This window comes from Dunckerocampus dactyliophorus, chromosome 2 (assembly GCF_027744805.1).
Source record: "Dunckerocampus dactyliophorus isolate RoL2022-P2 chromosome 2, RoL_Ddac_1.1, whole genome shotgun sequence".
NCBI classification, from domain to species: Eukaryota; Metazoa; Chordata; class Actinopteri; order Syngnathiformes; family Syngnathidae; genus Dunckerocampus; species Dunckerocampus dactyliophorus.
Window position 1 is genome coordinate 25,237,671 of NC_072820.1, and position 14,503 is coordinate 25,252,173.

At 38.5% G+C, this 14,503-nt stretch overlaps 2 protein-coding genes across 3 annotated transcripts in view; one reads left to right on the top strand and one right to left on the bottom strand.

The window, feature by feature from the left end:
* LOC129170083 (uncharacterized) overlaps window positions 1-14,503 on the top strand; it is a 70,603-nt gene that overhangs the window by 20,941 nt on the left and 35,159 nt on the right. The window lies entirely within an intron of this gene.
* On the bottom strand, window positions 1,415-9,181 carry loxl5b (lysyl oxidase-like 5b). Its single transcript, XM_054757312.1, has 7 exons — window positions 8,242-9,181; window positions 4,325-4,433; window positions 3,925-4,062; window positions 3,691-3,847; window positions 2,109-2,204; window positions 1,934-2,049; window positions 1,415-1,848 (listed from the first exon to the last, which is right to left on the bottom strand). The coding sequence occupies exons 1-7, from the start codon at window positions 8,969-8,971 to the stop codon at window positions 1,842-1,844; spliced, it is 1,353 nt and encodes a 450-aa protein (XP_054613287.1). The 5' UTR covers window positions 8,972-9,181; the 3' UTR covers window positions 1,415-1,841.

A 14,503-nucleotide genomic window follows, 5' to 3' on the forward strand; every position in this document is an offset into this window, starting at 1 on the left:
AAAATGCAGTAGATTGCAGTGAAGTTAGATATCAGTGTTAGCTGGTTCGTCATAATTAGTGAAACCAGCAATTAAAAACATGGCAAATATTTACGTGGCATAACAATTGAATATATAATAAAACATGAGTGACGTTACTACTATCTCAACAATTATGTGTTATTACTTACATTTATATGTTTCTTTCGGTCTCCAGGCTTCTGTCGTCTCAGCGGGTGTCGTAGCTCCGCCTTCCCCTTCATTTCAAGTGTAGAAGCCTACCACACTCGTTTTCAAGGGGTGTATACCCTTAGCACTTACCTCTTACATCATGGTTTTAAGGAGAATTGAGACGCCACCTGATTCTCATGAACGCGCAAAACCTAGGGGTAAGGCTTAAGACGAGGGGTAAGGGGTAGAATTGCGATTCAGCCTTAGTGAAAGGACTCGTTTTTGGTAGACTAAGTGAAAGTACGTATTGTTTTCTTTTTGAAAATTCACATTTCAACTACTTTGGTGTTAAAAAAAATCACTGCGTCTGGCAAAGGGAGCAGCAACAAGGAGGCTGAAGAGCCACATGCGGATCTGGAGCCACAGGTTAGCGACCAATTTACTTATTCTAAACTTAAGAAAGTGTTTCAAACGGAGTGGGGAAGAAGGACAAAGTAAGAAGCCAAAAACGAACCACTTCCACACAGAATGGGAGGAGAACTTTTTTTCACTGTCATGTCGGAGATGCAATGGCTGACTACGTGGAGTGTGTAGGCTATGTAATATAACCTCAGGTCTCATCAATGTAGCATTACTGACGCATAATAACCAGAAAACTACAAATGGGTTGTTTTTCCAAGTTCTTGGACTAATAATAGGCCATATTCAACCACAAAACAGCGATCATTTATTAAATAATACATTTTTGAATAACCGAGATTGAGTGAATGAGCGATGTTTGAATTGTAAAGTGGCAAGGGACAACTGGATACACTTTGCATGCTAGAATGATAACATCCGTCCATCCATCTTCTATGCCGCTTATCCTCACTCGCAGGTATGCTGGAACCTATCCCAGTTGACTTCAGGCGAGAGGTGGGTACACCCTGGACTGGTCGCCAGCCAATCGCAGGGCACATATAGACAAACAACCATTCACACTCACATTCATACCTATGGACAATTTAGAGTCACCAATTAACCTAACATGCATGTTTTTGGAATGTGGGAGGAAACCGGAGTACCAGGAGAAAACCCACGCATGCACGGGGAGAACATGCAAACTCCACACAGAAATGCCCAACGGAGATTCAAAGCTGTGTGGCCAACATGCTAACTGCGAGGCCACCGTGCGGCAGAATGCTCACATAGTAGCACTAATAAGAATTTGCTGAATTAAAGTAATGGGGAAGGAGGGTAGACGTGTATCTACTAACTCCTCAGTATTTATTGCATAAAATCTGACATACAGTAACATTTTCAACAATAGTGTTCAAGCATTTTTAACAGTTTTTTTTACATGTCAGGGCAAATTATTCATTGATATTGCACATCCTCATTTTCCGCACATTCTTGGCTCCTTTTATTGACAGCTAATTATATTAAAAAAGTCTAAAACCAACAATCTACATGGATTTTGCCGCGGAAAGTAGTCCCTCGAGTAAACGTACAGCTGCTTCAAAAATAAAATATATTATGAACTAAACATAGCACCACAATAGAAACAAACTATATTCTGGAACATTAAATACAAAGTTTATGTTACTTATGCATAAAGTATGAATGCAACCTCTTCAAGCTCAAATCGACCCACAAAAACTCCATATAAGAAAAAGTAGAAAACGGGAAAATTCCAGGAAATTGCTTTTGCTTCACCCCCTAAGAAGGAGAAGGAAGTAAAAACATTTTAGCATGAACATTTAGCATGAAGACAAGTGAATAAATACTGAAATTATCACCGCACCTTGTTACTCGACAGTTGCGCGTCTGAACGTAGATTCCCGTGTACATAATCTCGCATCTCACTATGTTGTTGGTGAAGTCTGACTCCAGCACGTGAAAGTTGGGGTTGACAGTGATCTGAGAACAAACCAGTGTAAGTGCACCTCTCGGATATAAAAAGCGCATGTTTTTGTTACCTTCATGATGTAGTTTCCTGGCGCTACGTCTGTAATGTCGATCCACTGACAGTCAATGTTGGCGGCGTAAAGGTCGTGACACCCCGGGCTCAGTCCCTGGAAACAACGAAATAACATTCTTGTAGTTGTAGTTGCAAAATACGAGACTACAGATGTGATAAATATCCCACAGTATATCCTCAGGATATCTCTCGCATAAGCTGCTTTTGTTGCCGTCATGAAAACATGTGTTAACAAGTTAATTTGTAAGGAAATAACACTCCAAAACCACCACAAGATGATCATGAAGTCATACAGCCTATCCTCAAATGTCAAATTTAATCAAAATACCCTTCAAAAGACACATCTTGCAAGATTTTCGAAAATCTCAAACACACCAAAAGTCGTACAGGTCTAAATTTGACCAATTTATTCTGGAAAATACATCTCTTGGGTTGGTAAAAAAAATCCAATGGTCATACTGCTATCAAGCATGACATCACGTGAAATCTTGCAAGATTTGCTAAAGTCAAAATTGCCCCAAAAGTTGTACAAGATGGAATTTAAACAAAATATCCTGGACGAACACTCTGCTAAAGATGCTCAAGACTTTACGGGTCAAACCGCTGACAAGCATGACGTCAAAAGAAATCTTGCAAGATTTGCTGAATTCTCCAACTACCTTAAAGTAATGCAGTTCGGAATTTTAACCAAATGATGCTGCAAAAATTTGCCTTTTAAGTCTGTCAGACCATCACTGGTCAAACTGCTGCCAGACATCATGCAAAATTTTGCAACATTTGCTGAAGTCTCTAATGCCCTTAAAGTCATACAATTCTGAATTTGACCAAAATGTTCTGGAAGAATACGCCTCTAATGTCGCTCAACACTTTATTGGCCATACCACTGTCAAGCATGAATTACAGTATGTCTTGATATATTTGCTGAAGTCTCGACTGCCTCTGAAGTTGTACAATATGGAATTCAACTAAAATAGTCGCCATATATACCGTATATTTCAAATGTGACCCAAAAATATGCAACATACCAAACTCTTGAATGCCCATAACATCATACAATTCAGACATTGACCAAATTATTCTTGAATAATAAGCCTCTTAATCCAAAATTTCATCGGTCAGACATACAAAGTCTCAAATGCTCCAAACGTCATACAAATCAGTATTCAATCAAAAGATTTTGGTAAAATCACGCTTCCAAACATCCCCCAAAAAAAACTACATTTCGAACCATGATGATGTATAACAATGCAAGACCTCATGAAAATCTTGCAAGATCTCTTGAGACTTCAGCTCAGTCAACATCGAAAGTTACCTCACAGGGTTTGTAGCTTTTTTAGATTTTTAGTGAGGGTACCAGTAATGGTAAAGGGGGGAAAGTGTGACGACAACCACAGAACAGGAAATGGAACTTATTGATGTGGTGGTAGCGCATCGCTGTCCTGGCTGCTCAGTATAATATGGCTTACGTCGATAACAACAGCAAATGTACAAACTGTGAGAAGAGACTTGCCTCCCAGGCAACACAGTCTTTACCTGACTTCCTTAAACACTACTAGCTAAATGAGCACTTTGGGTGTCACCTGTGTGTGAGCCGTGCAGGCGTATCGCCGCCTGATCCCGGGGTCGCAGCCTGTGTCCTCTAGACAAAAACTGGCCTTGTGTCCCTCGGCGACTTTACGTCCCGTGGCGGCGTCCAGTAGGTCATAGTTGCTAAAGGCCTCCATGCTGTGGTAGTGCCTTTGAAAAAAGGCTGATTTTGACTTGTACTTTGTCGATGTATGGCTCAAACATGACATGTGGAGTTATGGACTTACTGGTGACAGCTGTGCCAGTCCCACTGGTGCCTCGGCTTGACTGGAAGGAAGTCGGCAGTGCCTTGGTTCTTCACTTTCTGTGGGAAGCGTAGGAGGACCCTGAAGTCGATGTCTCGCATTGAAGGTGCATAGGCCGACCTTGTTGGGATTACAGCGGTATATTTAAAAGAAACCAAGTGCCAAACCACTTTTTGTCCTTTCCAAACTACAAATAGTACCTGCTATTATCTGCTCTTGCCAATGGAAAAGCACCAAAAGCAATGAGAGCCAAGGTAGTACCATGTAGTGGAAAAGGGGCATGGTTTTAACTCAGAACAGGTATGGTAGGACACTGACAGACAAAGGTTCTGCTCTCATACAATGAAAACAAAGGTCTGTGTGTGTGTGGTCCTGCAGCTACCTGGCCAGACAGTTCTCCTCAGCCGCACAACGTAACGCAAACATCTGCATGCGCTGCACGTAAGCCCCTGCTTGGATGGCATATGGATCTGGCACCAGGTCAGGCAGCCCTGTCAGGAGGAGGACACGTTTCAGGGTCAGAATGGGTTTTATTTTCCGTAATGTTGAGTAACTGTTGCAGATGGTTGGCAGAATTCTATGACATTCTTGTGCTGTCCAAACGCAGTCACCTTGAAGCAATTTGCTCCTGTGTTTGTTGGTGCTTGGGATACAATCTAATGCCTTTAACACAAGAGCATTTGCATTCTAACGTCGTTTGTCTTATTGATCTTGCAGATCAAGGGTTCTCAAATCCTGGAAGGAAAAGGAAAACTGCACTTTTTGGGGAATTTTGCCCATCATTCACAATCATTATGTGAGACATGACATCGCCTTTGTGTGACATCATATTCATTATGTGAGACATGAACACATATGTCTTTCTCGGTCTTTTTCGGTGCATTCTAAAGATATAAAAACAGCTAAAAAAGAGACAGCTCATTACTATAAGTAATGAGAAACACTTATTCCGTCTATAAAGCCTTCTGAAAAAGACTCCAAAAAGTGGCAACAAGGCTCCATTTACATATAATGTGACGTGCACATTAACCAAGCTACAGCGACATTGTTATTATTATTATTATTAACATTGGTATGCCGACTGAACTACGTTACTGCCGCATTGACACGTCGCCACAACACACCGGCTAGAACTACTAGCTGGATAGAGCCTAGCTTCACCACACAATCGCCCGCAGCGCGTCAGAACTGCGCCTCAGACCACTACCAAAAGGTAAAGCTACATACTGGAGCTGCTGCCACTGTTGCTGTGTTTTTATTTTTGAGTTTGGTTTGCTTTAATTTTTATTTGAACATGCATGCAAATTACAATGGAATACATCACATGATTCATTTCCCAATTCCACATGTCCAAAAGGAGTAGGAAGAAGCAAAGATTATTTAATTCTACCTGCAGTACAAATTATTCACTTCCTGTATTCCATGTGTGATTTTTAATACATAGAATAATAATAAGATAATGTAACATTATGATGATGTAATTATTAAGATTTTGTCACGATTAATATAATAGTCAGTATAATAATAAATAAATAATAATAAATAGAAGCAAGCACAACAGAACAGTAAATATAATAATCAGTATAATACTAAACAAATAAAATAAAGACAAGCATAATAAAGCAAGACTCTTCTGCCTTGTATTTAGCAAACATCAAATGCTTGTATTGTTTTTTGAATTTGCTCATGTTGGTGCATTGTTTGAGTCCTCTGCTCAATCCGTTCCATAATTTGATTCCACATACGGAAATGCTGTGGGTTTTTAGTGTTGTTCTCGCGCATGAGTGTTTTAAGTTTAGTTTTTTAACGCTAGGTGTAGGCGTTCGTTTCTATGTTGCTATTTGAAATCAATGCGCTGAGGTAGGGTTATGCTTAAAAGGACCAAAATACGTCAAAATATAGTATTACATGTTATCATGAATGTACTTGTTACTACATGGTTACAGCATGTATATAAAACCATAAAACCGTGTTGGAGATGTTTTGAGGTGTTTTAATCGCAGTCTTTGTAGGCAGAATAGGTGTGTCTCATTACGTGCAGTGATGAGCTGTGGCTTTTTAGCTTTTTTATATGTTTAGAACCCACAGAAAGGAGAGCTGTGTGTTCATGTCTCACATAAGTACTGTGGATGACGGGCAAAATTCCACAAAAAGTGCAGTTTTTCGTTAACACCACCGCAGAAGTGTAGTATTTTACTTTGCATGTTCCATACTACCTCTGCTTATCATCACCGAGTTTAGTGTTGAATATGTGGCATTTATTAATCATTAAACATTAATATTTCAGCAAAAGAAGATTGACTTTCAGTGCATTTTTGGTTAATAAATTAGTATTTGCATAATTATTTCATACAGTAGGCATTGTACATGCATTGTACAGGGGCGGATCTAGCTTTTTTGAAAAGGGGGGGAAATTTTTTAAATTAGACCTCATTTCCTGCAATCTTGTGATATCTGAGGTCAATTTTATGTCCTTAATTTCAAGAGTTTGTTGTTATTTTTATCTTTGGAATATATCGTTTAAGCCAAAACAATCTGTTTATAAAATTACCAGTACTAGGAGAAACCCATTTTAGCTCAATTTCCTGAAATATTTTCCAATTTGAAGCAGCTGTAAGGATTTGAGTATAATTTTATGTCACTGGGGGTGGCTTTTCTGGTTCATTTTCATTGAGAATAGACAACAGTTTTCCTTATAGTCATGATGCCAGAACCTTTATTTTGCACCTCCACCTGAATAGCCATGTACAGCACACGTTCAATGTCCAATGTAAATTATCAGCATGACAGTGGGTTCCGGAATATCATGCGTACACCCTCCACACCCCCCTCTAAATCCGCGCCTGTTCAATGCACATGAATGTCGAATTTAACCAAAATATTCTGGGAAAATATGTGTTTGAAGTCGATCAAGATTTGCTTGATTACGCATCAAATCGTATAATACGGAATTTGACCATAATAGTTTAAAAAAAATCCTACTCCTAAGTCGCTCAAGACTTCAATGACGCTCAAATACTTACTGAAGTCTTTCATGCCCCGAAAGTCGTACAATTCCGAATTTGACCAAAATAGTCTGGAAAAATATAAGTTTAAAGTTGCTCACTATTTGCTGACATAAAGTTGTATAATACGAAATTTTACCAACATATTTCAGAAACATACAGCTCTTAGGTTGTTCAACACGTCATTGGTCAGACGTTGCAATATTTGCTGAAATTTTTAATGCCCTGACAGTTGTGCAATTCTTAATTTGACCAAAATGTTTTGTAAAAATAGTTTAAATTTGCTCCAGTTTTACTGAAGTCTCAAACACTCATATAGTCATACAATACGCAATTTGACCAAAAGATTCCAGAAAATACGCCTCTTAGGTCACTCAAGACGTCATTGGTCAGACCTTGCAATATTTGCTGAAATCATGAATGCCCCGAAACACCGTACAGTTTGAATTTGACCAAAATGTTCTGAAAAAAAATATGTTTATGGTTGCTCAAGATTTCCTGAAGCCTTGAATAGCCGTAAAGTCGTACGTTACAGAATATGACCAAAATATTTCAGAAAAACACACCTCTTATCGCTCAAGACTTCATTGCTCAGATGTTTGCTGAAATCTTGAATGCCCTGAAATTCATGCAATTCCAAATTTGACCAAAATATTCTGCAAAAATACATGTTTAAAGTCGCTCAAGACTTGGCCCGAAACACTATCAGTGTGAACATGCGTGACGTCACATGAGATGTTGCAAGATTGGCTCAAGTCTAAAATACCCTTGACGTCTTACAATACACCTGTCGCTCGTTTATCGTGGTTAATTGGTTTCAGACCCGATCGTGATAAGTGAATTTCCGCGAAGTAGGATTCAGTGTTAATAAATATAATATTTTTGTAGTTATGGCATAGAAAACATGTTTACAGTCTTCTAAATACAGTTTTTAACATTATTCCAGCCATGAAGACATGAAATAACACCCATATAGTCACCTTTACATTTGTATTACCTAATATATTAGCTATAATCAGAGAAAATAAGACATATTAGACATAAATAACATTACAGATGTACATGCTAGCAGTTCCTTGTTGTTTTTCTGTACAGCGTACTTCCGCCTTTAAATGGCTTTATACTCGTATTACCCAATATAGTAGTCTGTTTTTAATATTTTGGTTATTAGCTTATTTAGCTGCACGATAGGGTCAGAATATTTGGAACAGCTATTGTAGTTCAACACTGCTAGGTCACAAAGTACAAGCATAGTAATAAACTACATTGTAACCATTTCTCCATGCTTGCCTACCATTCTGGAAGAATCTTGTCCCGTGTCCTGCGTCAGGGGGTGCACGTGTTTGTGCTCCTGGTCTTCCCCTGCTGGGTGGATACATGTTGTAAAAAACGGAATTACCGGGGAAGTTCTGGTTTCTGGAATCGTCGTTAAACATGCTCTCCACGTTGTTATTCGTCGCCTCCCGAGAAGACACGTCCTCCCCAAGTGGATGGAACGGTGCAGGGGGACCAGGGTCTCTTTCCGGATGACCCAGGATGGAGCTCTGCGTCCTGGGTGCGTAATGCCTGGAGCCTGGGACCATGCGTAAAGGCTGGAATGGCGCAGCCAGACTCGGTTCTTCCTCTCGGCTGGTGTGCAGCACGGAACCATCTACGGTGAGACCATCAGTCCATATGCTGATAGTGCCGGCGTGGGCTTGACTTAGAGTACGTCGTGGTCCAGGTGAACCGCTGGTGCGCGCTCGGACAGGCCCATTGTGAGCTTCGGGGGACCCAGACTCGGTGCTGAACCTCCCGGAGCCCGTTGTGCGGTCCCGGCTGCTGACGTAAACTGTCGACTGGCTCCTCGACCTCGCCGGAGCCTCGAACTCAGAGCCGGTGCTCATGAGGCTGTGGATCTGGCCGTTGTTCTCCCACTGGATGCGGTGCCGCCAAGGCCCGGTGCGCGGTGGCTGCTGGCCGCTGATAAGGGGCAGCACCAGTCCGTTGAAAAGATGCAAAAATAAAAGCGATATCTTCGCCATGACGATTTAATAAGGCGAACTTTTCTTGCAATCTGAGTGTTATGACAAGAAATATGCGTAAAAGTCTGTTCTATGGATGGGACACGCGCTTTTAGATCCACTTCTTAAGGACATATCAGATCCTGAGTGGGCTGGAACCCCCTACTAACCTCTCTCTCTTTTGGGTCATTTATCCCAAAAAATCAGCCCACGAAGTCCAACTTTCTAGCAGGGAAGTTTAACCCATCACATGCGGTTTGCTGGGTAAACTTTGACAAGTGTGTGTTAACCCCTCATCTTCGGCCACCACCACCTCCTCTTTAACCGTGGAGGAACTGTCACACACGACACATTCACATTAAGCAGTAAACATGATATACTGGATATATACAGTAGATACAGTACATGTGTATATATGTGTGCATCCTTTTGATGGGGGTTATTCATCACAGCACATCATAGCCTCGCATGCCGTACAAGTATAGATGATTAGATGACGGAATCTGTTTGGATGCTTTAAGGAAGTGCATAAGTGAGGTGATGACATGTATGGAGCCAGAACACTGCCATTAAGTTAGGATTGTGGGAAAAGATGTGCCGACACTGAAAGAGTTGGCGCTGACAAAAAAGGTTCAACTGAAAAATAACACACAAAAATCAGCATTTGTATTGTTTTTATGTTGTGATGTGTTCTTCTTTGAAAAAGTTGTATAACATGGAAACGGACACAGTACAGTGGTTCATGTACTGTAGGTGTGCAAAGCCACCACATCAGGGCAGTGTTGTCAAGCTGCTGAGAAAAATGTCCTACCTCAACTACCATGTCCATTTTAATAATTAAAAAAAAATCACTCCTGTTTTGTAGAGGATCTTTGTGTTTAAGGAAAACTGCAATTTTTTTGGAATGTTGCCCATCATTCACAATCCTTATGTGAGACGTGAACACATGTCGTTCTCTTTTCTGTGCGTTTTAACAATATAAAAACAGATAAAAAGAGCTAGCTCATTACTGCACGTATGGGACATACTTATTGCTCCTATAAAGTCGTCTGAAAATGTCTCCAAAAAGCACCAACAACGCTCCATTTAATATGATGTTAACCAAGCTACAGTGACATTGTTATTATTATTATTAGCATTGTTACACTGATCGAACTACATTGCTGGCATATTGACATTAGCCGTACCACACCGGCTAGTTACTAGCTGGCTAGCTACTAGCCGGCTAGCGACTAGCTTCATCAGAATCGCCCGTAGCGTGTCAGCGGAGCGCTCACAATGCCTCAGGCACCACCAAAAGGTAAGGCTACATATTCGAGATAACACCACTGCTGCTGTGTTTTTATTTGTGAGTTTGAAAAAGTTAGCGCTAGGTGTAGGCGTTCATTTCTACGACGTTTCGATCTGAAATCAATGCGCCGAGCAAGGAAGTTCCGGTAATGCTTAGAATGGCCGAAATACACAAAATACTGTAAATATTACATGTCATCATGAATGTACCGCTTACTACACGGCCACAGCATGGATATAAAACCATAAAACCTTGTTGGAGGTGTTTTAGTCACGCGCACTACTGAGCTGTCGCTTTTTATCTGTTTTTACATATTCAGAACGCACAGAAAAGAGAAAGACATACATATGTGTTCATGTCTTGTATAAGGATTGTGGATAATGGGCAAAATTCCCCCAAAAAGTGCAGTTTTCCTTGTTTTAATTTCGGATTTAATGAGATTATTTATGATTATATTAGCCATTTGGTAAAGTTAAAAAAAAAAAGAATTTAGCTCAATAAGCCTGCTCTACATGTTTATGATGGTGACATTGGAACAGGTTAATTCTATTTCCATTATTTCCTATAGGAGAAGTTGCCAACAAAATGGTCGAGCATCCAATAATGAATGCATTGTGTTGGACCTTAAAGAGTCCGCTGTGGAGGATTAGTGCAGGATTACAGGAGACTGTGAACAACAGCGGGAATGTTTACTGTCTCACTGTGTCCATTTGACTTGTCCTCCTGTGACACTGCAGCCCTGCAACCATGCGTGTTAGCGTTCTGCTCCAAATAGGGTATCATGAGAGCCATCTCATGATGGCTCTCATGTGCGCATGTCTTTCTATTCTCAGCGCAGACCCTCCCAAAGCTGCCCAGCCCACCTACCGCCCAGTGCTGCTGGTTTATAAGAGACACGCGTCCTGGGCACTGGTTTGGCACAAGACCTCCCCGAACAGGACATGTAAGGCACAAAAAATAGCCAGTAAGTATGATGACGCTGAATCACATGAGAAATGTTGCCACAAAGAAGGAAAAAAAGGAGAACTAACCTTTATTGTGAAATGCTTGGAAATAAATGTAAAAACCTGCAGCATCAAGTGTGAAGCACTACTAATAATTATAATAATTATTTTTATTCTATTTGACGCTTTGAATATATCTCCATCGATCTGTAGGTGTCCATGGCTGCTCACAGCTGTGAGATTAAAAGAAGATGGTCTTAATAAAAGGAATATTCTCTTGTCCTCAGCTCAAAGGATAACTAAATGATAGATGAGCGACACAATACAGGTGAGACTGCTGCAAATTTTGGACGGTATGGAATAAGCTGGACCGTTAAACACGCTGGCCAAGACCGCCTCACGTTTTAACCCGCAGGTCACATGCAAGGCCATGCTGTGTTTGATTGACATGTGACAGACACCCTCACCTTTTGTCTCAGAGGATGACTTTATGGTAATTATCATTTGGTAACTGGTACTATTTCAAATAACATGTTTCGCTCTTGCTTTATGTGCACAATATCTATTTTTATTTTATTATTATGAATTTGAGAATGTTGTATTTAAACTATATGCCTGATAGATATAAACATGTCAAATATGTTACTATTTCTATATTATTTTGATAGCTAGGACTATTTAAAATAAGATTTTTCTGTATTGTTTGACATGCTCAAGGGCATTTATTTTTTGCATTATATTATTAAAGGACCATATTTAAATTATATGCCTGATAAATATAAAAATGTGCCCTAAAATATTTAGTATTTTGATAGCTAGCACCATTTAAAGTAAGATTTTTCTTTATACACAATAGCACATTTTTTTTCCATCATATGATAAGACCACAAATTGTACTATATTTAAACTGTGTGCCTGATAAATATAAACGTGTGCCCTAAAATATTATTTTGATATCTAGTATTATTTAAAATAATATTTTTTTTAATTGTTTTACATGCACAATATACTTGTTTATTGTATTATTATATTATAGGACTACAAAATATATTATATTTAAACCATATGCCTGATAAATATAAACATGCCCTAAAATATGGCTACTTTGGAAGCTAATACTATTGAAAATATTTTTTTGTATTGTTTTCAATGCACAATATCATGTTTGTTTATATATTTAATTATATTATATGATAGGACTTAATTTAAAATATATGTCTGATGAGTATAGAAAGTGCCCTAAAATATTATCATTTTGATAGCCAATGCTACTTAAAATATGATTTTTCTATATTGTTTTACAAGCACAATCATGAATAATTATATAATTCTAGGACTACAAAATGTATTACCTTTAAACCATATGCCTGGTAAATATAAAAAATCTGGCCTAAAATATTATGTTGATAGCTACTACTATTTAAAATAATTTTTTTCAGTTTTATATGCACAATAATTTGATTTTAATACTGTATTTAAAATAAATGCCTGGTGAATATGAACATGCGCTAAAATATTATTTTTCGTTTTTGACTAAGATGATTTAAAATAAGATTTTTCTCTATTGTTTTACATGCACAATATCATATTTATTTATTTATCTTATAATAGGACTACAAAATGTATTGTATTTAAACTGTATGCCTGATGTCCGCTAAAATATAAATGTTATTAAAAACAAATTTGCAAATTTAATATAGCTATTTACTGTGTTTTTTTAACTTTAAATATTTATAATATTTTTGAATTGTAAATGTACAATATAATCATTACCATAGTTTTTAAATTTGTATATTGTTTATGAATCAAATAAAGATGGGGGGAAAAAAAGTCCCGTGCAAACATTAATACTATTATTATATAGTAGATAAACAGCACTGGTAATCTGATACAGTATACTGTATCTACTGATATTTTACTGTAGGATTGTATTACATATGCTATTTAATATCATTATTATAGAGACACAATGAACACAATGAACATGAAAGTAAAATGTCACCTTGTCAAAATGTTATTTGTCCTACTTTACTGTGACTTTTTCAAAAGTACAAACTTTTTTAACGGCATTAGTGACAGGGCTTAAACACACACACACACACACACACGACACATCTCCTGTGTGTTCACACCAAATATGGAGGACCTGACTGCTGTATTTTTGGGGAGGTTGCAATAGCGACGGGTGACGTGGGACCACCATCGCAACTTCTCGCCTTACTTGTGGGCCGGTGCAGTCACCCTGGTGTGTTTGAACATAACACCCCCCGACACACACACACCTTGGGTACTTACGGCTAAATATAAAGTGCCAGCTGCCATGTGCTGCAGGCCAAGCGCTGGAATGTCAAGACTCCCATAAATGCATCACAGGACCCCCTCACGCCCCACCAGAAGCCACCTTGATCTCAGAAGGAAACACACTCAACGAGTGACTCAAAGAGTCTTTTTGGGAATAAAATTATATGAACACATTTCAATCTTGTTCAATGAGCATGTAAACATGATATGATATTATGGGTATCTGGCCATAAAACACAGTTCAATAGTAAAAAAAGTGAAATGAAATGCAATGAAATCATCACCTCTGCAGGAGGCAAAGCAATCAGATAGCATCTTGTATCACTTCAATGGTAACACTTTACAATAAGGTACACAAAATGACAGTAGTTAATGAGGAACGAACCTACCAAACTCTAACCCTAACCACTACTCATTAGTTCCTCATTAGTTCTTCATTAGTTCCTCAGTAACTACTCTAAATTTATGTGCCTTAGTTCCTCAGTAACTAACCTACTCATTAGTTCTTCATTCGTTTGTCAGTAACTAGTCTACATTTATGTGCCTTTGTCATTAGTTCCTCATTAGTTCTTCATTAGTTCCTCATTAACTACTCTAAATTTATGTGCCTTAGTTCCTCAGTAACTAACCTACTCATTAGTTCTTTATTCGTTTGTCAGTAACTAGTCTACATTTATGTGCCTTTCTCATTAGTTCCTCATTAGTTCTTCATTAGTTCCTCAGTAACTACTGTATTTTCGTGTACCTTATTGTAAAGTGTTACCACTTCAATGTCAATATAAAAATACTAGAACTTGATAGGCCATAACGTTCGGTACACCTGCACAATCTAATACAAAATTCTGCCTTTCCAAAGATAAAAATGCTAGTTATAAATAATACAGAGGTATTACTTATGTGTGTTTATTGTGTTTGCAGTGCATCATACTGAGATACACATTATATTTTATAGTTATATTTTACCTAATATTTCATTGGATATTTAATTTTTATTGTGATATGAAATGTTACAATATT